The sequence below is a fragment of the Coregonus lavaretus genome (genome assembly GCF_964263955.1).
Source record: "Coregonus lavaretus genome assembly, chromosome: 11".
Lineage (NCBI taxonomy): Eukaryota > Metazoa > Chordata > Actinopteri > Salmoniformes > Salmonidae > Coregonus > Coregonus lavaretus.
Genome location: NC_139998.1, coordinates 46,096,827 through 46,122,022, shown reverse-complemented (window position 1 = coordinate 46,122,022; position 25,196 = coordinate 46,096,827). Strand labels below are relative to the sequence as shown.

At 45.3% G+C, this 25,196-nt stretch overlaps 1 protein-coding gene across 1 annotated transcript in view; it reads right to left on the bottom strand.

Annotated features, from left to right (window-relative positions):
* The window catches only part of LOC311137561 (microtubule-associated serine/threonine-protein kinase 3-like), a gene marked incomplete at both ends in the record, with an annotated part of 65,987 nt that overhangs the window by 4,323 nt on the left and 36,468 nt on the right, over positions 1–25,196 (bottom strand). Inside the window, 21 exons of the mRNA XM_084172078.1 lie at positions 8,760–8,896; positions 9,013–9,135; positions 9,254–9,480; positions 9,744–9,938; positions 10,213–10,334; positions 10,877–11,031; positions 11,226–11,338; positions 14,313–14,435; positions 15,039–15,140; positions 15,241–15,406; positions 15,653–15,785; positions 15,868–16,006; positions 16,172–16,380; positions 16,682–16,776; positions 16,989–17,050; positions 17,171–17,303; positions 17,508–17,609; positions 21,897–22,106; positions 22,261–22,336; positions 23,412–23,569; positions 24,824–24,902. Of these exons, the coding sequence (XP_084028204.1) occupies positions 8,760–8,896; positions 9,013–9,135; positions 9,254–9,480; positions 9,744–9,938; positions 10,213–10,334; positions 10,877–11,031; positions 11,226–11,338; positions 14,313–14,435; positions 15,039–15,140; positions 15,241–15,406; positions 15,653–15,785; positions 15,868–16,006; positions 16,172–16,380; positions 16,682–16,776; positions 16,989–17,050; positions 17,171–17,303; positions 17,508–17,609; positions 21,897–22,106; positions 22,261–22,336; positions 23,412–23,569; positions 24,824–24,902 (2,859 nt within the window). The remainder of the gene's footprint in view (positions 1–8,759; positions 8,897–9,012; positions 9,136–9,253; positions 9,481–9,743; positions 9,939–10,212; positions 10,335–10,876; positions 11,032–11,225; positions 11,339–14,312; positions 14,436–15,038; positions 15,141–15,240; positions 15,407–15,652; positions 15,786–15,867; positions 16,007–16,171; positions 16,381–16,681; positions 16,777–16,988; positions 17,051–17,170; positions 17,304–17,507; positions 17,610–21,896; positions 22,107–22,260; positions 22,337–23,411; positions 23,570–24,823; positions 24,903–25,196) is intronic.

Sequence of the window (25,196 nt, the reverse complement as noted above, 5' to 3'; positions counted from 1 at the left end):
GCCACTCCTTAGTTGCCCTGGCTGTGTGTTTCGGGTCGTTGTCATGCTGGAAGACCCAGCCACGACCCATCTTCAATGCTCTTACTGAGGGAAGGAGGTTGTTGGCCAAGATCTTGCGATACATGGCCCCATCCATCCTCCCCTCAATACGGTGCAGTCGTCCTGTCCCCTTTGCAGAAAAGCATCCCCAAAGAATGATGTTTCCACCTCCATGCTTCACGGTTGGGATGTTGTTCTTGGGGTTGTACTCATCCTTCTTCTTCCTCCATACACGGCGAGTGGAGTTTAGACCAAAAAGCTATATTTTTGTCTCATCAGACCACATGACCTTCTCCCATTTCTCCTCTGGATCATCCAGATGGTCATTGGCAAACTTCAGACGGGCCTGGACATGCGCTGGCTTGAGCAGGGGGACCTTGCGTGCGCTGCAGGATTTTAATCCATGACGCCGTAGTGTGTTACCAATGGTTTTCTTTGAGACTGTGGTCCCAGCTCTCTTCAGGTCATTGACCAGGTCCTGCCGTGTAGTTCTGGGCTGATCCATCACCTTCCTCATGGTCATTGATGCCCCACGAGGTGAGATCTTGCATGGCGCCCCAGACCGAGGGTGATTGACCGTCATCTTGAACTTCTTCCATTTTCTAATAATTGCGCCAACAGTTGTTGCCTTCTCACCAAGCTGCTTGCCTATTGTCCTGTAGCCCATCCCAGCCTTGTGCAGGTCTACAATTTTATCCCTGATGTCCTTACACAGCTCTCTGATCTTGACCATTGTGGAGAGGTTGGAGTCTGTTTGATTGAGTGTGTGGACAGGTGTCTTTTATACAGGTAACGAGTTCAAACAGGTGCAGTTAATACAGGTAATGAGTGGAGAACAGGAGGGCTTCTTAAAGAAAAACGAACAGGTCTGTGAGAGCCGGAATTCTTACTGGTTGGTAGGTGATCAAATACTTATGTCATGCAATAAAATGCAAATTAATTACTTAAAAATCATACAATGTGATTTTCTGGATTTTTGTTTTAGATTCCGTCTCTCACAGTTGAAGTGTACCTATGATAAAGATTACAGACCTCTACATGCTTTGTAAGTAGGAAAACCTGCAAAATCGGCAGTGTATCAAATACTTGTTCTCCCCACTGTATGTATGCACTCACTAACTGTAAGTCGCTCTGGATAAGAGCGTCTGCTAAATGACTAAAATGTCAAATGTAATGTGCCTCAGGATCTCGTCCCGGTATCTCTGTGGATTGAAATTGCCATCGATAAAATGCTATTGTGTTCGTTGTCCGTAGCTTATACCTGCCCATACCATAACCCCACCGCCACCATAGGGAACTCTGTTCACAATGTTGACATCAGCAAACCGCTCGCCCACACGATGCCATCAAATTAAATTAAATTAGATTTGTAACATGCGCCGAATACAACAGCTGTAGACCTTACCGTGAAATACTTACTTAGAAGCCCCTTAACCAACAATGCAGTTCAAGAAATAGAGTTAAGAAAATATTTACTAATTAACAAAATACGAGGCTATATACAGGGGGTACCGGTACCGAGACAATGTGCAGGGGTAAAGGTTAGTCGAGGTAATTTGTACATGTAGGTAGGTAAAGTGACTATGCATTGATAATAAACAGCGAGTAGCTATACGGGGGGGGGGGGGGGGGTCAATGTAAATAGTCCGGGTGGCCATTTTATTAATTGTTCAGCAGTCTTATGGCTTGGGGGTAGAAGCTGTTAAGGAGCCTTTTGGTCCTAGACTTCGCCCTCGGGTACCGCTTGCCGTGCGGTAGCAGAGAGAACAGTCTATGACTTTCGTGACTGGAATCTTTGACAATTTTTTGTGCCTTCCTCTGACACAGCCTAGTATATAGGTCCTGGATGGCAGGAAGCTTTGCCCCAGTGATGTACTGGGCCGTGCGCACTACCTTCTGTAGCGCCTTAAGGTCGGATGCCGAGCAGTTGCCATACCAGGCGGTGATGCAACCAGTCAGGATGCTCTCGATGGTGCAGCAGTATAACTTTTTGAGGATCTGGGGACCCATGACAAATATTTTCAGTCTCCTGAGGGGGAAAAGGTGTTGTCGTGCCCTTTCTCGACTGTCTTGGTGTGTTTGGACCATGATAGTTCGTTGGTGATGTGGACACCAAGGAACTTGAAACTCTCGACCCGCTCCACTACAGACCCGTCGATGTTTATGGGGGCCTGTTCGGCCGCCTTTTCCTGTAGTCCACGATCAGCTCCTTTGTTTGGCTCACATTGAGGGAGAGGTTGTTGTCCTGGCACCACACTGCCAGGTCTCTGACCTCCTCCCTATAGGCTGTCTCATCGTTGTCGGTGATCAGGCCTACCACTGTTGTGTCGTCAGCAAACTTAATGGTGTTGGAGTCGTGTTTGGCAACACAGTCGTGGATGCACAGGGAGTATAGGAGGGGACTAAGCATGCACCCCTGAGGAACCCCAGTGTTGAGGATCAGCGTGGCAGATGTGTTGTTGCCTACCCTTACCACCTTGGGGTGGTCCGTCACGAAGTCCAGGATCCAGTTGCAGAGGGAAGTGTTTAGTCCCACTTAGTGATGAGCTTGGTGGGCACTATGTTGTTGAACGCTGAGCTGTAGTCAATGAACAGCATTCTCACATAGGTGTTCCTTTTGTCCAGGTGGGAAAGGGCAGTGTGGAGTGCGATTGAGATTGCGTCATCTGTGGATCTGTTTGGGCGGTATGCGAATTGGAGTGGGTCTAGGGTTTCCGGGATGATGGTGTTGATGTGAGCAGCCTTTCAAAGCACTTCATGGCTACAGACGTGACTGCTACAGGGCGGTATTCATTTAGGCAGGTTACCTTCGCTTTCTTGGGCACAGGGACTATGGTGGTCTGCTTGAAACATGTAGGTATTACAGACTCGGTCAGGGAGAGGTTGAAAATGTCAGTGAAGACACCTGCCAGTTGGTCCGCGCATGCTTTGAGTACACGTCCTGGTAATCCGTCCGGCCCCGCGCCTTTGTGAATGTTAATCTTTTTCAAGTCTTGCTCAGCATATCAGATTTTCTGCCGGAATCACTGGACCTTAACACCGGACCATCGCAACTAGCTAGCTGCAACCGAATGGCTGTTGTTGGCTAATATCCACTTCCCGACATACCAGTTAGCCTTGAGCTAGCCTCGAGCCAGGCCCATCTCCCGGCTATCTACCTCTCTGTCAACCGGACGGGACCTCCTAGTGTCGACACGGAGCCCCGCCGATCCATCACGTCTGGTCTGCCAACGTAATCGTCTGATGTGGTTTCAACAGGCTTCCCGTTGCGACGACCACGAAGATCCATCTGCTAGCCCCTGCCCGCTAGCACGCGCAATCAACAGCCGTGCCTCCTGCTCGCCTGTGCTTTAGCAGCCTACGATCTGCTCCCGGACTTACTTAGTGCTGTTCACTGGACCTTATGATCACTCAGCTACACAGCTAATGCCTGCTGGATTGTTCCTTTACACGGTACCCCATCCTGTTCATCTGTTTAGCCTCAGCCAAACTTTGGTCGCCATTACCAGTTGTTGTCTTAGCCCTCTCGAATAACACCTGTGATTGCGTTATGCCTCTCTCCCATGTCAATATGCCTAGCCTATTGCTGTTTGGGTTAGTTCTTATTATACAATTTCACTGTAGAGCCCCAAGTTCAGCTCAACCAGCCTCAGAGAGCTCCTTTGTCCCACCCCCCATACACACGGAGACCGGCTCAATCGGTACCTCCAGTGATGCTCTCTCTTTCATAGTTACTCAATGCTTAGGTGTACCTCCACTGTACTCATATCCTTGTCTGTACATAAAGCCCTGAATCTATTCTACAACACCCGGAAATCTGCCCCCTTTCTCTGTACCCAACGCACTAGAAGACCAGTTCTTAAAGCCTTTAGCCGTATCCTTATTCTATTCCTCCTCTGTTCCTCTGATGATGTAGAGGTTAACCCAGGCCCTGTAGGCCCCAGTATTACTCCTACCCCCCAGGCGCTATCATTTGTTGACTTCTGTAATCGTAAAAGCCTTGGTTTCTTGCATGTTAACATCAGAAGTCTACTCCCCAAGTTTGAGTTATTCACTGCGTTAGCACACACTGCCAACCCTGATGTTCTAGCAGTGTCTGAATCTTGGCTTAGGAAGGCCACCAAAAATTCAGAAATTTCCATTCCGAACTACAACATTTTCCGTCTAGATAGAACTGCCAAAGGGGTGGAGTTAGCCTGCAGAGCTCTATCATACTGAACATTTCCCAGAGCTCTATCATACTATCCAGGTCTGTGCCCAAACAGTTTGAGCTTCTACTTCTGCCCCCCATCTATCCTCAGAGTTCGTACAGCTTGGTGAACTAAACTGGGATATGCTTAACACCCTGGCCGTCCTACAATCTAAACTAGATGCCCTCAATCTCACACAAATTATCAAGGAACCTACCAGGTACAACCCTAAATCCGTAAACATGGGCACACTCATAGATATCATCCTGACTAATTTACGCTCTAAATACACCTCCGCTGTCTTCAACCAGGATCTCAGCGATCAATGCCACATTGCCTGCGTCCGTAATGGGTCCGCGGTCAAACGACCACCCCTCATCACTGTCAAACGCTCCCTAAAACACTTACATTTACGTCATTTAGCAGACGCTCTTATCCACTTCAGCGAGCAGGCCTTTCTAATTGACCTGGCCCGGGTATCCTGGATGGATATTGACCTCATTCCGTCAGTAGAGGATGCCTGGATGTTCTTCAAAAGTGATTCCTCTCCATCGTAAATAAGCATGCCCCATTCAAAAAATTCAGAACTAAGAACAGATATAGCCCCTGGTTCACCCCAGACTTGACTGCCCTTGACCAGCACAAAAACATCCTGTGGCGTACTGCATTAGCATCGAACAGCCCCCGCGATATGCAACTTTTACATTTGACATTTTAGTCATTTAGCAGACGCTTTTATCCAGAGCAACTTACAGTTAGTGAGTGCATACAGTTTTCATACTGGCCCCCCGTGGGAATCGAACCCACAACCCTGGTGTCGCAAACGCCATGCTCTACCAACTGAGCTACACAGGGCCACTTTTCAGGGAAGTCAGGAACCAATATACACAATCAGTTAGGAAAGCAAAGGCTAGCTTTTTCAAACAGAAATTTGCATCCTGTAGCACTAACTCCAAAAAGTGTTGGGACACTGTAAAGTCCATGGAGAATAAGAGCACCTCCTCCCAGCTACCCACTGCACTGAGGCTAGGAAACACTGTCACCACCGATAAATCTACGATAATCGAGAATTTCAATAAGCATTGTGCTACGGCTGGCCATGCTTTCCACCTGGCTACCCCTACACCGGCCACCAGCTCTGCACCCTCCGCTGCAACTTGCCCGTGCCCCCCCCCCCCCCTTCTCCTTCACCCAAATTCAGATAGCTGATGTCCTGAAAGAGCTGCTAAATCTGGACCCCTACAAATCAGCTGGACTAAACAATCTGGACCCTTTCTTTCTAAAATTAGCCGCCGAAATTGTCGCAACCCCTATTACTAGCCTGTTCAACCTCTCTTTCGTATCGTCTGAGATCCCCAGAGATTGGAAAGCTGCCGCAGTCATCCCCCTCTTCAAAGGGGGTGACACTCTAGATCCAAACTGTTACAGACCTATATCCATCCTGCCCTGCCTTTCGAAAGCCTAGTTAACAAACAGATCACCGACCATTGGTCATGGGTGCACCTCAGGTCATGGGTGCACCTCAGCCACGCTCAAGGTCCTAAATGATATAATAACCGCAATCGATAAAAGACAGTACTGTGTAGCCGTCTTCATCGACCTGGCCAAGGCTTTTGACTCTGTCAATCACCGCATTCTTATTGGCAGACTAAATAGTCTTGGTTTCTCAAATGACTGCCTCGCCTGGTTCACCAACTACTTCTCAGATAGAGTTCAATGTGTCAAATCCGAGGGCCTGTTGTCTGGACCTCTGGCAGTCTCTATGGGGGTGCCACAGGGTTCAATTCTATGGCCGACTCTATTCTCTGTGTATATCAATGATACAACACTCCTTCCGTGGCCTCCAACTGCTCTTAAATGCATGCTCTTCAATCGAACGCTGCCTGCACCCGCCAGCCCGACTAGAATCACTACTCTCGGCGGGTCTGACTTAGAATATGTGGACAACTACAAAAACCTAGGTGTCTGGTTAGACCGTAAACTCTCCTTCCAGACTCACATTAAGCATCTCCAATCCAAAGTTAAATCTAGAATCGGCTTCCTATTTTGCAACAAAGCTTCCTTCATTCATGCTGCTAAACATGCCCTCGTAAAACTGACTATCCTACCGATCCTTGACTTCGGCGATGTCATTTACAAAATAGCCTCCAATACTCTACTCAGCAAATTGGATGTAGTCTATCACAGTGCCATCCGTTTTGTCACCAAAGCCCCATATACTACCCACCACTGTGACCTGTACGCTCTTGTTGGCTGGTCCTCACTACATATTCGTCGCCAAACCCACTGGCTCCAGGTCATCTATAAATCACTTCTAGGCAAATCCCCGCCTTATCTTAGAACATTGGACACCAAGTAACACCCACCCGTAGTATGCGTTCCAGCAGGTATATATCACTGGTCATCCCCAAAGCCAACACCTCCTTTGGCCACCATTCCTTCCAGTTCTCTGCTGCAAATGACTGGAACGAACTGCAAAAGTCTCTGAAGCTGGAGACACTTATCTCCCTCACTAACTTTAAGCATCAGTTGTCAGAGCAGCTTACCCATCACTGCACCTGTACACAGCCCATCTGTAATTAGCCCACCCAACTACCTCATCCCCATATTGTTATTTACATTATTTATTTGCTCAATTGCACCCCAGTATCTCTATTTGCACATCATCTTCTGCACATCCATCACTCCAGTGTTAATACTAAATTGTAATTATTTTACACTATGGCCTATTTATTGCCTTACCTCCATAACTTACTACAGTTGCACACACTATATATATATTTTCTATTGCGTTATTGACTGTACATTTTGTTTTTGTTTATTCCATATGTAACTCTGTGTTGTTGTTGTTTTTAATCGCACTGCTTTGCTTTATCTTGGCCAGGTCGCAGTTGTAAATGAGAACTTGTTCTCAACTGGCTTACCTGGTTAAATAAAGGTGAAATAATTTTACTTTTTTTAAACATTGGCTATGGAGAGCGTGATCACACAGTCGTCCGGAACAGCTGGTGCTCTCAAGCATGCTTCAGTGTTGCATGCATCGAAGCGAGCATGCAGAAAAGGCATTTAGGCATTTTCAACTCTTAATGATCGGCTATGAAAAGCCAACTGAGAGACCTGAGCCCTAGGACCATACGTCGGGACTACCGGCCGTGGTGACTCCTTGCTGTCCCCAGTCCGCCTGGCCTTGCTGCTATTCCAGTTTCAACTGTTCTGCCTGCGGTTATGGAACCCCTACCTGTCCCAGACCTGCTGTTTTCAACTCTTAATGATCGGCTATGAAAAGCCAACAGATTTATTCCTGATTATTATTTGACCATGCTTGTCACTTATGAACATTTTTGAACATCTTGGCATGGTTCTGTTATAATCTCCACCCGGCACAGCCAGAAGAGGACTGGCCACCCCTCATAGCCTGGTTCCTCTCTAGGTTTCTTCCTAGGTTTTCGCCTTTCTAGGGAGTTTTTCCTAGCCACCGTGCTTCTACACCTGCATTACTAGCTGTTTGGGGTTTTAGGCTGGGTTTCTGTACAGCACTTCGAGATATTAGCTGATGTAAGAAGGGCTATATAAAATAAAATTGATTGAAAATTGATTTAGCTCGTCTGGTAGGCTCGTGTCACTAGGCAGCTCGCGGCTGGGTTTCCCTTTGTAGTCCGTAATAGATGCTGTCTGCAATCTGCCAGGTACATTTGAAACCATGATTAATCCGTGAACAGCACACTTCTCCAGCGTCCCATTTGCCATCGAAGGTAAGCATTTGCCCACTGAAGTCGGTTACGACGCCGAACTGCAGTCAGGTCAAGACCCTGGTGAGGATGACAAGCACACAAATGAGCTTCCCTGAGACGGTTTCTGACAGTTTGTGCAGAAATTCTTCAGTTGTGCAAACCAACAGTTTCATCAGTTGTCCAGGTGGCTGGTCTCAGACCATCCCACAGGTGAAGAAGACGGATGTGGAGGTCCTGGGCTGTCGTGGTTACACGTGGTCTACGGCTGTGAGGCCGGTTGGACGTACTGCCAAATTCTCTAAAACGACGTTAGAGGCGGCTTATGGTAGAGAAATTAACATTAAATTCATTGGCAACACCTCTGGTGGACATTCCTACAGTCAGCATGCCAATTGCACGCTCCCTCAAAACTTGAGACATCTGTGGCATTGTGTTGTCTGACAAAAACTGCACATTTTAGAGTGGCCTTTTATTGTGCACCTGTGTAATGATCATGCTGTTTAATCAGCTTCTTGATATGCCACACCTCTCAGGTGGATGGATTATCTTTGCAAAGGAGAAATGCACACTAACAGGGATGTAAACAAATTTGTGCCCAACATTTCTGAGATCTTTTATTTCAGCTCATGAAACATGGGACCAACACTTTACATGTTGCGTTTATATTTTTGTTCAGTATATATAAAATGTATGTTTTCATATCAACCCCAACAAGTTAATATATCATAACAATGGCAATACGGCAGCAATATTCCATTTAATTAAATTAGCACACAACAACCAAAATGTCTTCCCTCACCTGTCCTGATTGTCCCTTCTCTTGCTTTTCTTGCTGCGTCTTGCCATTTTGCCCTTGTGGCTGGTCTTTCGAGCCGGCCCAACCTTGATTGACGTGTTCTCCAGTGCCGTGGTCTGAAGGGCCACCTTGCCGCCACTCTTTTGGTGTTTCACAAAAACCAATTAGGTATTAGTATTGATTAAAGGTCTTATAATATCATAAAGAGTGTGAGTATAGGTTGACATTAGGCTTGAGGTTGTGTTTGTTTCTGTACCTTCAGAAGCAGCTCCATCATCTCTGTGTGGACCAGGCCTTGCACCGACTCTCCATTCACGTGAGTGATGAGGTCACCGGCCCTCAGTTCTGCCTCAAAGGCTGGGCTGCCATCTTCCACACTCTGTAAAACAAAAGTGGTTTATTATTATCACAATTACTCAAAGTCTTTGTGGGGTGATGCAGCCTTTGATTATGTAACTATTGGCTAATTCTGGAGCAGAATAGTACGGGGCACTCACCGAGACCATGTGGTGCACGGTGTAGATGTCGCTGTCGCCCATGTAAACGCGGATGGCCTGCATGGTGAAGCCGTACTTCTTCCCCGAGCTGTGGATGACGATGGGTGGCCCCAGGATGCTGAGGCTAAGCGACAGGTCTCGGCTGGGGGATGAGTCGCGGGACGAAGGGTTGGACGAGAGGGAGCGCGTTAAGATGGGGCTGGGCTGGAGACCACCGGGTATGTCGTCTGGAAAGGTGCATAAAGGATGAGTTCATGTTCAGGAAATTAGAAAAAGTATGGGACAATGGTGGAATTTAGAACAAGAGACTGCTCTTGTTTAGCATTTACTTAACATCTATTAGCTCTGTGCAGACACACCTGTCATATATCCACACCCTATTCAGTGATATTTGCCTGCTGGGGACCAGCAACCCTGTATGACTAACTTATTTAGCTTCTGAACCATTACCGCTGTGTCCAGAGGAAACTTGCATGACAGTAGTATTAACCTGCAGTGATGATGAGAGACAGGGCAGAGACGGAGGCAGATTTGGCTACTTTGCCCCCAAGCCTCGGTCTGTCTGGCGTCTCCAGCTGGTTCCCAAAGCGTCGGGGGGCCCCGTGGTCCTTGGGGGAAGAGTGTTTCGCCCCGGTGCTGTTGCTACGAATCCGGATCCGATGCAGGTTTGATACGACCACCTCAGCTGTAATGCACAGGAGTAAGGGCATATATCAATATCTCTGAAGTGTCTCTGCAGACACAATACTTGGTCTGGATGGAAGGTCATTGAAAACAAAAGAGGAAGCGTGTACACTCAAACTCTTGGTAAACTCTGTGTTTGTGCCTAGATGTATATAGTTTTGACGGTTTCCCCTTTTATCAGTCTGCACTGAGGCAATGTTTCAATTTCTGTTGGTTTCCATAAGGCTGTGCAGACTTGAAGCAGGGTGGAGGGAGGGGCTTGCGGCTGAGCTCACCTTCATCATCAGTGGAGAAGGCAAAGCGGGGCGTGGTCTCCAGACTGTGGGTGCTGCTCATCACCAGTGGGCTGGCACTCCTCTCAGACTGGGAGGAACTGGACGAGGTCCGTGGGCGCAGGCTGCAACACATCAACCTCAGTGGAAGTTAGGAGGAGGGGACATAACGACGGTGACACATTATATCAAGCTGCAGGTAGCCTAGTGGTTAGAGCGTTGGTCCAGTAACCGAAACAAGGTTAGAAATCTGTTGCTGTGCCCTTGAGCAAGGCACTTAACCCCAATTGCTCCAGGGTCGACGTTAATAATGGTAGACTCTGGCCATGACCCCACTCTCCAACGGTGTCTCAGGGAGAGTTGGGATAAAAAAAACTTTTCCAACTCACACATGCTTTTAAATACACACTTATACATGTGTGAAATAGGACAGATATAAGCACCAAATTATATCCTATATAAAGCTAGCAGTCATTTAGGACATGTGCAGCCATCATTTATGCACACCCTATTCAGCAACATTTGTTGACTTTTCTGAACTAATCATCATTTTATGCACTTTCACCCACTGTTCTGCAGTGCTTCCGATAAGAAAGTATTTGAACTACTACACAGAGAATCCTAACAGAAAGAGAGAGAGCTATAAGCTCGTCCTGGCTCTGCTCACCTGCCCCTGCGATCTTGGTGCTGGCGTTCCTGTCTCTGGATGTCTCCTCCTGGGGAGGGTGTGAAACGTCCATCCCAGCCCTCCTCGCTGTGGCTGCGGTCCGATGAGAAGCTCAGGTTGGACGGCGTGGCCAGACGTTCTGTACTGCTGTATGTTCTGTGCTGAAAGCATGGAGTAGCCACATTTGCTAGGGTGGCCGAGTTTGGTGAACTTGGCTCCAAACAAAAACAGATTTAAGGATTTTTGTCATTATTCTATTTAAAAGAGAAATACTCTACTAACTAGTAATATTATTGACATTTATCTGTTCTGACAAAATTACAAATATATGAAGAGGTATGTTCCGAACCTTGCTGAAGCGGTTTGACCAGGAGGAGAACTGTCGGATTTCCAGGGAAGACTCTTCATCATTGGTTTCATCATCCTCATCCGAGGCTAAATGGTGGTACCGCTCTGAGCGAGCTGAAAACATGACAACACAGAATGCATGGAACTGGGACCATACCATAATATCCAACCGGGTCATTTACAGTATTTCAGAAAAACATATCATCTTTATTCAACATAATTGACAAATGAAAATATAAAATCAGCAAGACCTGGATGAAGAGCAAATATCACTAAATCTGTGGAGATACAGTACACTGGCAATAGCAGGACATTTATCTTTGTTTTAAAGGTGCTACACACAGAAATTCTCAAATTCTCCCCCATGTGGAAGCTAGGTGAATTGCAACAGCACTAGGCTGCATTCAAAACAAATCTCCCCACTCCCTCGCATTCCATTTCCCTGTAACATGGCAGAAACTCGAACTTGAGCATTTTACTTTCGGTTTTTGTCCACCATCTTCAAACAGCTGTAGAAACAACATTTCACATCGATTCCCTACACTATTCATTGCTTGTTTTCTCACATAAACTGAAATTGAGCAAACAGTGTAGAATTTTTGCAACCAGGAAATGAGAGCGATTTCCACTAGACAGCACAGACACAAAGTCAAAACAGCTTTCACATTTTGACAAGATGCCGCTCCGGTGGGAAGAATCTATAGGAGAATATCACAGCCAATCACAACACTGGTGTTTAAGTAATATTGTGAAACACTATCATTTCACTATTACTGCAGATATATTAAGGCCATTTTCTGAAATTACAATACCATTTTTTTTTTATCCTATGTGTAGCATCTTTAATAAGACCTGCTCTTTTAAGTTATCTTATGCCCTTTACACTGTTTTAACTTCCATTCATTGTTATGTTTTATGTATAACTATACACTCTTAGAAAAAAAGGTTCCAAAAGGGTTCTTCGGCTGTCCCCATAGGAGAACCCTTTTTGGTTCCATGTAGAACCCTCTGTGGAAAGGGTTCTACATGGAACCCAAAACAGTTCTACCTGGAACCAAAAAGGGTTCTTCAACAGGGTTCTCCTATGGGGGACAGCCGAAGAACCCTTTTAGGTTCTAGATAGCGCCCTTTTTTCTAAGAGTGTATGGCTGTGTTTACGCAGGCAGCCCAATTCTGATATTTTTGACCAATCACATCAGATCTTTTCACATCAGCTCTTTTTCAGAGCTGATCTGATTGGTCAAAAGACCAGAATTGGGCTGCCTGTCTAAACGCAGCCATACACTCTTAGAAAAAATAGGTGCTATCTAGAACCTAAAAGGGTTCTTCAGCTGTCCCCATAGGAGAACAGCCTATGTATGCTGCTTTCGTTGCCAGTGCTCACTTGGAATTGAGATATACAGTGGGGAAAAAATGTATTTAGTCAGCCACCAATTGTGCAAGTTCTCCCACTTAAAAAGATGAGAGAGGCCTGTAATTTTCATCATAGGTACACGTCAACTATGACAGACATAATGAGAAAAAAAATCCAGAAAATCACATTGTAGGATTTTTTATGAATTTATTTGCAAATTATGGTGGAAAATAAGTATTTGGTCACCTACAAACAAGCAAGATTTCTGGCTCTCACAGACCTGTAACTTCTTCTTTAAGAGGCTCCTCTGTCCTCCACTCGTTACCTGTATTAATGGCACCTGTTTGAACTTGTTATCAGTATAAAAGACACTTGTCCACAACCTCAAACAGTCACACTCCAAACTCCACTATGGCCAAGACCAAAGAGCTGTCAAAGGACACCAGAAACAAAATTGTAGACCTGCACCAGGCTGGGAAGACTGAATCTGCAATAGGTAAGCAGCTTGGTTTGAAGAAATCAACTGTGGGAGCAATTATTAGGAAATGGAAGACATACAAGACCACTGATAATCTCCCTCGATCTGGGGCTCCACGCAAGATCTCACCCCGTGGGGTCAAAATGATCACAAGAACGGTGAGCAAAAATCCCAGAACCACACGGGGGGACCTAGTGAATGACCTGCAGAGAGCTGGGACCAAAGTAACAAAGCCTACCATCAGTAACACACTACGCCGCCAGGGACTCAAATCCTGCAGTGCCAGACGTGTCCCCCTGCTTAAGCCAGTACATGTCCAGGCCCGTCTGAAGTTTGCTAGAGTGCATTTGGATGATCCAGAAGAGGATTGGGAGAATGTCATATGGTCAGATGAAACCAAAATATAACTTTTTGGTAAAAACTCAACTCGTCGTGTTTGGAGGACAAAGAATGCTGAGTTGCATCCAAAGAACACCATACCTACTGTGAAGCATGGGGGTGGAAACATCATGCTTTGGGGCTGTTTTTCTGCAAAGGGACCAGGACGACTGATCCGTGTAAAGGAAAGAATGAATGGGGCCATGTATCGTGAGATTTTGAGTGAAAACCTCCTTCCATCAGCAAGGGCATTGAAGATGAAACGTGGCTGGGTCTTTCAGCATGACAATGATCCCAAACACACCGCCCGGGCAACGAAGGAGTGGCTTCGTAAGAAGCATTTCAAGGTCCTGGAGTGGCCTAGCCAGTCTCCAGATCTCAACCCCATAGAAAATCTTTGGAGGGAGTTGAAAGTCTGTGTTGCCCAGCGACAGCCCCAAAACATCACTGCTCTAGAGGAGATCTGCATGGAGGATTGGGCCAAAATACCAGCAACAGTGTGTGAAAACCTTGTGAAGACTTACAGAAAACGTTTGACCTGTGTCATTGCCAACAAAGGGTTTATAACAAAGTATTGAGAAACTTTTGTTATTGACCAAATACTTATTTTCCACCATAATTTGCAAATAAATTCATTAAAAATCCTACAATGTCATTTTCTGGAAAAAAAAATCTCATTTTGTCTGTCATAGTTGACGTGTACCTATGATGAAAATTACAGGCCTCTCTCATCTTTTTAAGTGGGAGAACTTGCACAATTGGTGGCTGACTAAATACTTTTTTCCCCCCACTGTAAATCTCAATGTGACTTTTCTGATTAAATAAAGGATAAATAAAAAGACATGAAAAAAGAGCACTTGTGAAGGACTGCCACGTACTGTCAAAGTAGCTGGTGTCATCCTCCGCTTCCAGTTGAGGGATGAATTCTGCTTTCTGTCGCAGTAGCCCGTTCCAGTCCAGACGAAAGAAAAAGGGGTGTTGTTTGACCTCAGGTGCTCCTCCTAGAACAAAATATATATTTTTAGATCACAGTCATGTGTGCAGATTTCAGAACAATAGCCAACAGCAAAACGTCAGACCGGGATGAAGTGAAATGGAATACGAGGGCTTGGTTCCACTATCTACACTAGCGCACCACTAAGAATGAAGCAATTGGACAAGAATTCTATGTGGGATTGGACATTAATTCTATGTGGGATTGGACATTAATTTTACGTGGGATTGGTCATGAATTCTACGTGGGATTGGACATGAATTATATGTGGGACTGGACATGAATTCTATGTGGGACTGGACATGAATTCTATGTGGGACTGGACATGAATTCTATGTGGGACTGGACATGAATTCTATGTGGGACTGGACATGAATTCTATGTGGGACATGAATTCTATGTGGGACTGGACATGAATTCTATGTGGGACTGGACATGAATTCTATGTGGGACTGGACATGAATTCTATGTGGGACTGGACATGAATTCTATGTGGGACTGGACATGAATTCTATGTGGGACTGGACATTAATTCTATGTGCAAATTGAACATGAATTCTATGTGGGATGTTAGTATGGACATTGGAATGTAGCTGAGTGGTTTACGTACCTGTTCCAAGGCGCTCCAGAGGGCTCTGCCTCAGCAGCCGTGTGATCATGTCCTGGGCGTCTGCAGGTAAAGCTTCGTCCCCATCGGGCCAGATGATGTCATCTGTACATTTGGGCAAGCACACGTTAATGAGAGGATCACCACTTTAAACACCATTTTAAAAAGCCTATACACTGTTTTTATTCCATCAATGGATACTTGCCACTGACAACCTGCCCAAATAGTTCCTCAGGCGTGTCCCCAAAGAAGGGCACACATCCAACCAGGAACTCATACAGGATGACTCCCATGGCCCACCAGTCTACTGGCTTCCCATAGCCCTGTCTTAGTATCACCTCCGGGGCTATGTACTCTGGGGTGCCACACACCTAGAGAACCACACCGATAATGTTGAATTATACCGTTAGCATGTGTATTCAGATTTATTTTTTGCACATTGGAATTTAGTTACACAGTAGTTATGAGATGGTACACCTATACTGGGTTCAGTACTTGAAAGTATTTGACCTGGTGTAAGTGTGTGCGTTTGTGTTCAAGACATGTGTCTGGCATTTTCTGTATATTCTTGTCCTATGGACAAATAAAGGTTTAAGAGGTACAGCACTGACTCTCACCTGTTTGTCGATGAACTCCCTGGTGTCTTTCTCCATGTGACCCTCATACAGGTTGGTAGTCATGTTCATCAGGCCAACTCTGGACAGGCCAAAGTCGGTCAGTTTGATGTGGCCCATAGAGGTGATCAACAAGCTGCAGGGGGGGATGGAGAGAAATGTTCAAACTACACTTTCTTGAGCTGTTTAAAGATGTTTAAAGCTGTTTCTGGACTCACTTGTCAGGTTTGAGGTCTCTATGGACGATGCCGTAGTTGTGAAGGTACTCCAAGGCCAGCACAGTCTCAGCAAAGTACATCCGGGTCATGTCCACAGGAAGGGGGCCCATATTCTTCAGCAGGTTAGCACAGTCCCCACCTGCAAGAGATAACCAACTGTTATGCTATAGCTACGAGAAATCATTGGTGGAACACATTCACCTTTCAAACTATTTCCATTCAGTCCCCCTCTTTTAGAAACATGATAAATGAGAGCGTCATGATAAACATATCACTCTTGGGGTAGAATATCATATTACATTACCTTCCACATACTCCATCACCATGCACAGGTGGCGTCGTGTCTCGAAGGAGCAGAACATGGAGACCACGAAGGGGTTCTCAGCGAAGGTCAGGATGTCCCGCTCCACAAACACCTGCTGGATCTGGTTCCTCAGGACTAGGTTCTGCCGGTTGATCTTTTTCATGGCGAAACGCTGCCGGGTGTCTCTGTGTCGGACCAGGTACACAGCCCTGCCAACCGCCACAGGACAGGAGCCATGTCATAAAATACCTCCACATTGATAATCCATTACTACAGGGGTAGGTTAATTCATTGTAAGTGGAAGTGTAGTTTATTTTCAGTAGTTCTCTAAATGTTTACTGATCATGACAGAAGTCTACCATTGACCTTTTAACTTTAACCTTTAACTGACTATTGCTGAGGTGACAGAGTGCATTGATTTAGAGTAAATACATGTATGCTAATAGCTAATTGGGAGTCCATGTTTTTTAGTTATTAGTGTGGTTAACCACCTTCCTGTTTAGCGCTTACCCATAAGCTCCATTACTGATGAGCTTGATGGTTTCAAAGTCACTCTCCAGTGGTTTCCTTCGCGTCGGGGTGAGTGTCTGTGGACACTTGTTCTGCTGCAAATAGTGCAAACAACAAGAGAAGTTAGGAGGCTCACATTATGCAGAAGGTGCCCGGGGACTCATTATCCCACTGGCGCCAGTATGATTACATAGCCAGACTACTAAATGAAGTCATGTAAACAAAGCTGCTATCAGGACCTATATTGTTAATTGAAAGTCCAGTTTATTTGATTCTGCGGGCTCTCTCAGGCTGCCTAACTCCTTACCTCCACCGACTCATCAAACTCCACTGTCATTGACGGAGCAGACTGTTCAAGCTGTACCATATCTAAAAGAGCAGGGGAGAAAGATATGATTGAACAGCAACGCATGATATTGACTGGTTCTGGATGTCTGCCTCAAGTGTGGGAAATTCAGGTCAATGTTATGGCAAAAGATGTACCAATACCTTTGAGGGGGTCGCGAGTCAAGCCCAGTTGGTTGATGATGTAACGTGGAATGTCCGTCTTGATGCCCTGGCCCTCCTTGGCATGACCCTCAGCTGCCTCTAGCAGATGATAGAACTCTTCCGGGTCAAATTCCTGCCAATCACATCCAAAGCCCATTAAATTTAATCGGATTAAGGTTAATAAAATCACCTAGCCATGAAAGAGCTTATTGGCCATGCAGTGGTTTAAAAAAAAACTTCCCCCATCGACACAACAGATTAAGAGAGACGGCTTTCCATCGCACTCGACAGAATCAATCTCATTTTCAATCAGAATGAGACCTTCTTTCCATCTCACCAGGCACTCGAGCAGCCTCGCCGGTCGGGATATGATGATGAGAATCTTCTTCACCAGCTGGGTGATGATGGATACCTCCTCGCTCTCTGAGCGATCGTATGCCTGAAATGCAAAGACAAAATGTTGTCAGCTTTTTAACAGAGCATAACATAGAGATTATTAACTTTGTTGAAGACACAGAGCTCAAAAACAGAAAAACCTATTAATTTATTTCACCATAGCAAGAGCACAACCACATAGCATTAAAGCCAACATACTACAGTGCCTTGCAAAAGTATTCATCCCCCTTGGACTTTTTACTATTTTGTTGCATTACAACCTGACATTTTAATTATTATTATTATTTGGATTTCATGTAATGGACATACACAAAATAGTCCAAATTGGTGAAGTGAAATGAAAAATTAACTTGTTTCAATAAATTCTAAAAAATTAATAACGGAAAAGTGGTGCGTGTATATGTATTCACCCCCTTTTGCTATGAAGCCCCTAAATAAGATCTGGTGCATCCAATTACCTTCAGAAGTCACATAATTAGTTAAATAAAGTCCACCTGTGTGCAATCTAAGTGTCACATGATCTCAGTATATATACACCTGTTCTTAAAGGCCCCAGAGTCTGCAACACCACTAAGCAAGGGGCACCACCAAGCAAGCGGCACCATGAAGACCAAGGAGCTCTCCAAACAGGTCAGGGACAAAGTTGTGGAGAAGTACAGATCAGGGTTGGGTTATAAAAAAATATCAGAAACTTTGAACATCCCACGGAGCACCATTAAATCCATTATTTAAAAAATTGAAAGAATATGGCACCACAACAAACCTGCCAAGAGAGGGCCGCCCACCAAAACTCACGGACCAGGCAAGGAGGGCATTAATCTGAGAGGCAACAAAGAGACCAAAGATAACCCTGAAGGAGCTGCAATGCTCCACAGAGGAGATTGTAGTGTCTGTCCATAGGACCACTTTAAGCCGTACACGCCACAGAGCTGGGCTTTACGGAAGAGTGGCCAGAAAAAAGCCATTGCTTTAAGAAAAAAATAAGCAAACATGTTTGGTGTTTGCCAAAAGTCATGTGGGAGACTCCCCAAACATATGGAAGAAGGTACTCTGGTCAGATGAGACTAAAATTGAGCTTTTTGGCCATCAAGGAAAACGCTATGTCTGGCGCAAACCCAACACCTCTCATCACCCCGAGAACACCATCCCCACAGTGAAGCATGGTGGTGGCAGCATCATGCTGTGGGGATGTTTTTCATCGGCAGGGACTGGGAAACTGGTCAGAATTGAAGGAATGATGGACGCTAAATACAGGGAAATTCTTGAGGGAAACCTGTTTCAGTCTTCCAAAGATTTGAGACTGGAATGGAGGTTCACCTTCCAGCAGGACAATGACCCTAAGCATACTGCTAAAGCAACACTTGAGTGGTTTAAGGGGAAACATTTAAATGTCTTGGAATGGCCTAGTCAAAGCCCAGACCTCAATCCAATTGAGAATCTGTGGTATGACTTAAAGATTGCTGTACACCAGCGGAACCCATCCAACTTGAAGGAGCTGGAGCAGTTTTGCCTTGAAGAATGGGCAAAAATCCCAGTGGCTAGACGTGCCAAGCTTATAGAGACATACCCCAAGAGACTTGCAGCTGTAATTGCTGCAAAAGGTGGCTCTACAAAGTATTGACTTTGGGGGGGGTGAATAGTTATGCACGCTCAAGTTCTGTTTTATGTCTTATTTCTTGTTTGTTTCACAATAAAATAGATTTTGCATCTTGAAAGTGGTAGGCATGTTGTGTAAATCTAATTATACAAACCCCCCAAAAATCCATTTTAATTCCAGGTTGTAAGGCAACAAAATAGGAAAAATGCCAAGGGGGTGAATACTTTCGCAAGCCACTGTATGTCCAAAACAACCTAGCTACATGTAGCATGATCACAGAATGCATTTCTTGCAGACATAGGACCTGTCCAGAAAGAAACCCTAGCCCAGGGGTATTCAACTCTTAACTTACGAGGTCCGGACCCTGCTGGTTTTCAGTTCTACCTGATAATTAATTCCACCCACCTGGTGTTCCAGGTCTAAATCAGCCCCTGATTAGAGGGGAACAATGAAAAAAAAAGCAGTGGAACTGGCTTCGAGGTCCAGAGTTGAGTTTGAGGGCGCCTAGCCCCTACCCACTAGGCACACACTGGTTGTTTCGACGTCATTTCAATGAAATTACATTTGAACCAACGTGGAATAGACGTTGAATTGACGTCTGTGCACAGTGGATAGGCACCTCTGTAGATCTGAGAGGGCTGGATAAGTAAGTAATATGGCAATAATTCCACCCAAATGCCTTGGGGGAAGTGGCTAACCGCTAGGGGTTGTTCATGGACAGGACCACATACAGTGCAGTTTCTATTCAAATCTCTTTGGTGCCTTCAAAGGAAGAAATAACACTTGTGCTTGTTAGAACATACTTCAGTGGATGATCAATTCCAGATAATAAATTGTTCTACAGTACACAAATCAGGAAGCCAATGGATCTTAAGCCCTTACACTATGCATCAGTATAGGATACCCAATATAAGCTGAGTAATAATGTTCTAGTTCATTTGTATACGAGGACCAAGAGGCAGAATAGCTTAGGCGATTGCTGCGCTGTCCTTCTGAGGTCAGGTGCAAGTGTCTGGACAGCTGTATAACAGTGTACAGACACGCACAAAAAGAGGACGACTAACTATTTACCACACATTGCATTAAGTGAGTCTGCCTTCAAGGCAAACTGTCTGCTAGGGTTAGAGTGGTGAGAGCAACACTGAGTTTTGAATAAGGGCAGCTCAAGGGAAGAGAATGCTCTGAAGTCTTATCTAGATGAACCACCTACACAGAGCAAGAGTGCAGTAAGATAACTCTTTTGAATTAAAGATGTGCATCATGGAAAGACGACTCACTGGAAACAACTCCACGGAACCACATGAGACGGGCTCAGTCAGGCTCAGTGGTTTCTGTGACTCGAAAAAAAAAAAAAAACGAAACAAGCCAACGCAATGAGGACGAATGTCTGAAAAGGGAAGCGAAAAGTAATGTGTCCCCCTGAACAGATGGATAAAAAGTGGCCAGAAATATTTCACGCATGCGTATCCCCACGACAATGCGTCAGAGAGGACGTTACATTAAACAAACGAGAATATTCCTCAGGCGCGTTCCGAGAGCCTCCTGATTCAAACAGTGAGTCATCATCGTTGCGTCTGACTTGAATTAACATGGGTAGGGTGACAAACTGCACTACTGAAACCACACAACTAACATGCCCTCCAAAAACAACTTATCTATTCCTCAGGAGGTTGACATTTCCCATACCGTAGTTGAGGACATTTCGGTGCTAGAATACTGGCTGACACCATTTATTTCACTGTATGGGAACACATTTATAATCTCAGCCATGCCTGTTATGTGGAAGTACACACAATGGCTGTCCACACAGGAGAAAGGTGGAAGAGGTTGCCATAGAAATGACCATTCTATCATAACAGTGATAAGACCATAGCTCAGTTGGTAGAGCATGGCGCTTGCAACGCCAGGGTTGTGGGTTCGATTCTGCTAAATGACTAAAATGTAAATTAGAATACATTAGTAATTTAATAGGATCTATATGGATAAAACTGTACAGATCAGTCGCACTCCCAATTCCATTTCCAAATCTATTGTGCGCCTTGGGGCTTGAGACTGTGTCTGGCCATTCGTTTCACTTAGCCTGGCTCAATCAATTCCCCTTGATTCAGCGCGATCATATTTGAATGTTCAACTGATGAACAACTAGTTTATTTATACCCAGCAGCACTAATATGGTAGGGTTGTCTACATGTACAGTTTAATTACGTTGATGCTTTCCTAAACAGACAGCAGAATCAATGAGGGGAGGAAGTGATGTAACAGGCAAAGTTCATTGTCAGTGTTGGCATGAGGCTTTGCTCACTGAGTCACTGTTAGTGAATGGTGAACCGAAGCAAAAGGACAGAAGCCAGAAGATCCCTCAGGAATTGTTTGAATGCCATCAACTTTTCCCTCTGATACCATCAGAGAATCATAAGCAAATCATTAAACAATGGGTAGTCTGAGGGAACAGACTCAAGTGAGTGAGTTATCGGCCGATCACATTCTTGAATCTAAGATATCTATCGATACCATGGACAGTTATCGGCCGATCACATTGTTGAATCTAAGATATCTATCGATATCATGGACAGTTATCGGTCGATCACATTCTTGAATCTAAGATATCTATCGATACCATGGACAGTTATCGGCCAATCACATTGTTGAATCTAAGATATCTATCGATATCATGGACAGTTATCGGCCGATCACATTGCTAAACCCAGACGCAAAGATATGTGGATATCCCACCTCATGGAGCAGCTTCTCCAGTTTCTCCTGCAACTCCACAAAGTAGCGCGAGGTGACCAGGCCCATGTGGGACTTGTCCAGACAGTCTCGGACCAGCTCCACCAGCTGGTGCTGGATGAAGCCCAGTACGCCGTCAGACAGTGGGAGGGTGCTGTCTGGGGAGCAGGCAGTGACGATATCCAGCAAGCGCTCCTCCATCTGTGCTGTGGCCTAAAGACAACAAACACACATTATTCACAAACACACACCAAAGTTTGATTTGATTTGTTACATAAGATCAGAGCTCGAAAGCTTTCTTATTGGGGCAAATACAAACAGACATTGCCTCTTGTACAACAAAGGGGGAAGAGACAACATGACATACCTTAGGAAATCGTTCTTTGTAAACATGGTTCATCATGACGATCTCATTATCGAATGAACCCATTGTTCTTCCAGGGCTACAACAGAAAAGGACATAAAGCTGGTCAATTTCTATTATTCCAATCCAACCAAATGGACTGACAGAGCTCTGCCGTTCTTATTGGGTTGGTGCAATATTTTGAATAATGGCCAAAATGATAATCCCACGTAAAGATTCATTGTGGAAAAGTGATTGTGTACCATCTTGACAAAAAATGAAATCTAATCCCTTCAAAACATCTAAAATCAACACGTTATTTTACTTCCAAGCTCATTTCCTGTTTTACTTTGCCACTTTAGATTAAAAAAACTATTCAGTATTAGGTAAGACAACAGCTAGTGTCAGATATTGACCAAATCAAATCATATTTTATTTGTCACATGCGCCGAATACAACAGGTGTAGACCTTACAGTGAAATGCTTACTTACAAGCCCTTAACCAACAATGCAGTTCTAAGAAAAATAAGTGTTAAGTAAACAATAGATAAGTAAAAAATAAAAGCAGGAACGGTATGAAAATAGCCCGCTAGGCTACCTAGTACAGGAACGGTATGAAAATCTGGATACCGCCCAACCCCAGTAGTGACTTTAGCTAGAGGTCAACTTGAGGCGTGCTGAACATTGGCAAATGGGGAAACGGGCGGCTCATTACAGTTCAGGCGAGGGGAAACGGCCGGCTCATTACAGTTCAGGCGAGGGGTAACGGGCGGCTCATTACAGTTCAGGCGAGGGGTAACGGGCGGCTCATTACAGTTCAGGCGAGGGGTAACGGGCGGCTCATTACAGTTCAGGCGAGGGGAAACGGGCGGCTCATTACAGTTCAGGCGAGGGGTAACGGGCGGCTCATTACAGTTCAGGCGAGGGGTAACGGGCGGCTCATTACAGTTCAGGCGAGGGGTAACGGGCGGCTCATTACAGTTCAGGCGAGGGGTAACGGGCGGCTCATTACAGTTCAGGCGAGGGGTAACGGGCGGCTCATTACAGTTCAGGCGAGGGGTAACGGGCGGCTCATTACAGTTCAGGCGAGGGGTAACGGGTGGCTCATTACAGTTCAGGCGAGGGGTAACGGCGGCTACCTGAGGCTGCGGGAGCGAGGGGTAACGGGCGGCTACCTGAGGCTGCGGGAGCGAGGGCGCATGAACGGCGAGGGTTGTGCTTCCTCGTCGGTCACATTCTCTGAGCTGCGGAAGTGCTTGAACAGGAAGTGGAGTTGGTCTTGAGTGGGCTGGTAGGGCAGCTGGTGCAGGCGCTCCTGGGAAGATGAGGAGGACTGGAGAAAAAGAAGTACAGGGATGTGTTACATATTGTTCAAGGGTTCCATTGGTCTCGGTAAATGCCCACTGAAAAAAATCTAAACATGATCCCACTGACATATGTAAGAGAACTGTGTTTGACATCATATTTTAACATTCAAAAGCCAACACTTCATCCTGAAAGATGGAGGATCGGTATCGTATTTAGGACAAGAGCGGTTATTTTTTCTTGCGGCTATTGAGGCTTTTTGTTAATCTTTTTATTCTATGAAAAGCACACACTGGCCGCTCCTGGCAATCTGTCAGATTTTTCACCCCATGAGTCCTGAATAGCAGTGATGCCCCTTTTCTGCCTGCACATAAAGAGGACCACTGACAGGGCCATTGTCCCAGTCTGACATCGCCGCATGTGCCGAGTTTTACCTCATTAAACTACCTCACAATGGAGGAACACATGGCCTGTTTTCATCTCACCATCTTTCTCCTACAGAATGGAGACCTTTGATTTTTCACTTTGTCTCATGTCGTCCTCAGTAGTGTCACGGAGGACGTTTAGAGGGGAAAAGGAACCAAGTTAGTCTGTCTGTCAGAAACGTGGATGCTGGTGGAGTTGTGAGCAGAGGAGTTTGTGTTTAGGGTTTGTTGGGGCATATGAAGAGCAGAGTCCTAATCTCTCATCAGTCGCAATAGAGCAGTGGTCCCTCCCTTCCTCCTCTGAGGAGCCTCCACTGCTATAGAGCTCCTACACTTTCTTTCTCTCTTATAGAATGCTTAATGTTCACAACTTATTCTGATGATTATGTTAATGCATAACAACTAACAATATTCACAGGCAAAAAAAAAAGATAAGATGAGGGCATTTGAGTGCGAACCACTAAGGCACCAGACCATTGATAATGCTCTTCGAAGCATCAAATCATATTACGAGCACAAATACAGAACATTAGCCCAAAGCATCAAATCATATTACAAGGACAAATAAAGAACATTTGCCCATCACATCACACTTAATACATGCATGTCCTATTGACATTATCCACCGCAGGCTAGGAGTCAAACATGATGACTCATTCAGACAGGTGATAATTCCAGTCAGGATTTGTCCTGTCTGGTAACATGGTCACAGTGTACATACATAGTCTCTGTCAGCCTCAGATGTATACTGTATCTTATCCTATTCATATCTTGTTTAATGGTATATGTGGTGTTGTGAAACTGCAGTTTCATATGGCCCCTGTGGGAGTGGAGCGGGGTGAGGTTTAGAGACTTACAGAGACGGTGGAGCTGGGGGGATTGGTTCCGTAGCCGGAAGAGGGGAGGGACGCCAGCGACCATCTTCTGCCTTCCGCTCTGGAGAAAAACGGACACACACATTGTTATGCAAGCTTGTATATTTGCATATCATCTCCCAAACTCCCTTATAACACGTTATGTCGTCCCCGCACTACAAAGCTTTGCTGTGTCTTGTTATTACTCTGTTGTTCATGTAATATGCATTGAGGGATTATATGTGTCACAATGTATCTGGGCTGATGAAAGAAAAGGGGATTTTATATTTTGGTTTGAGGAAATGTGGTTATCAATTTAAAGCAGGGCATGAGAAAAGCATGAATCAAATCAAATCAAATTTTATTGGCCACATGC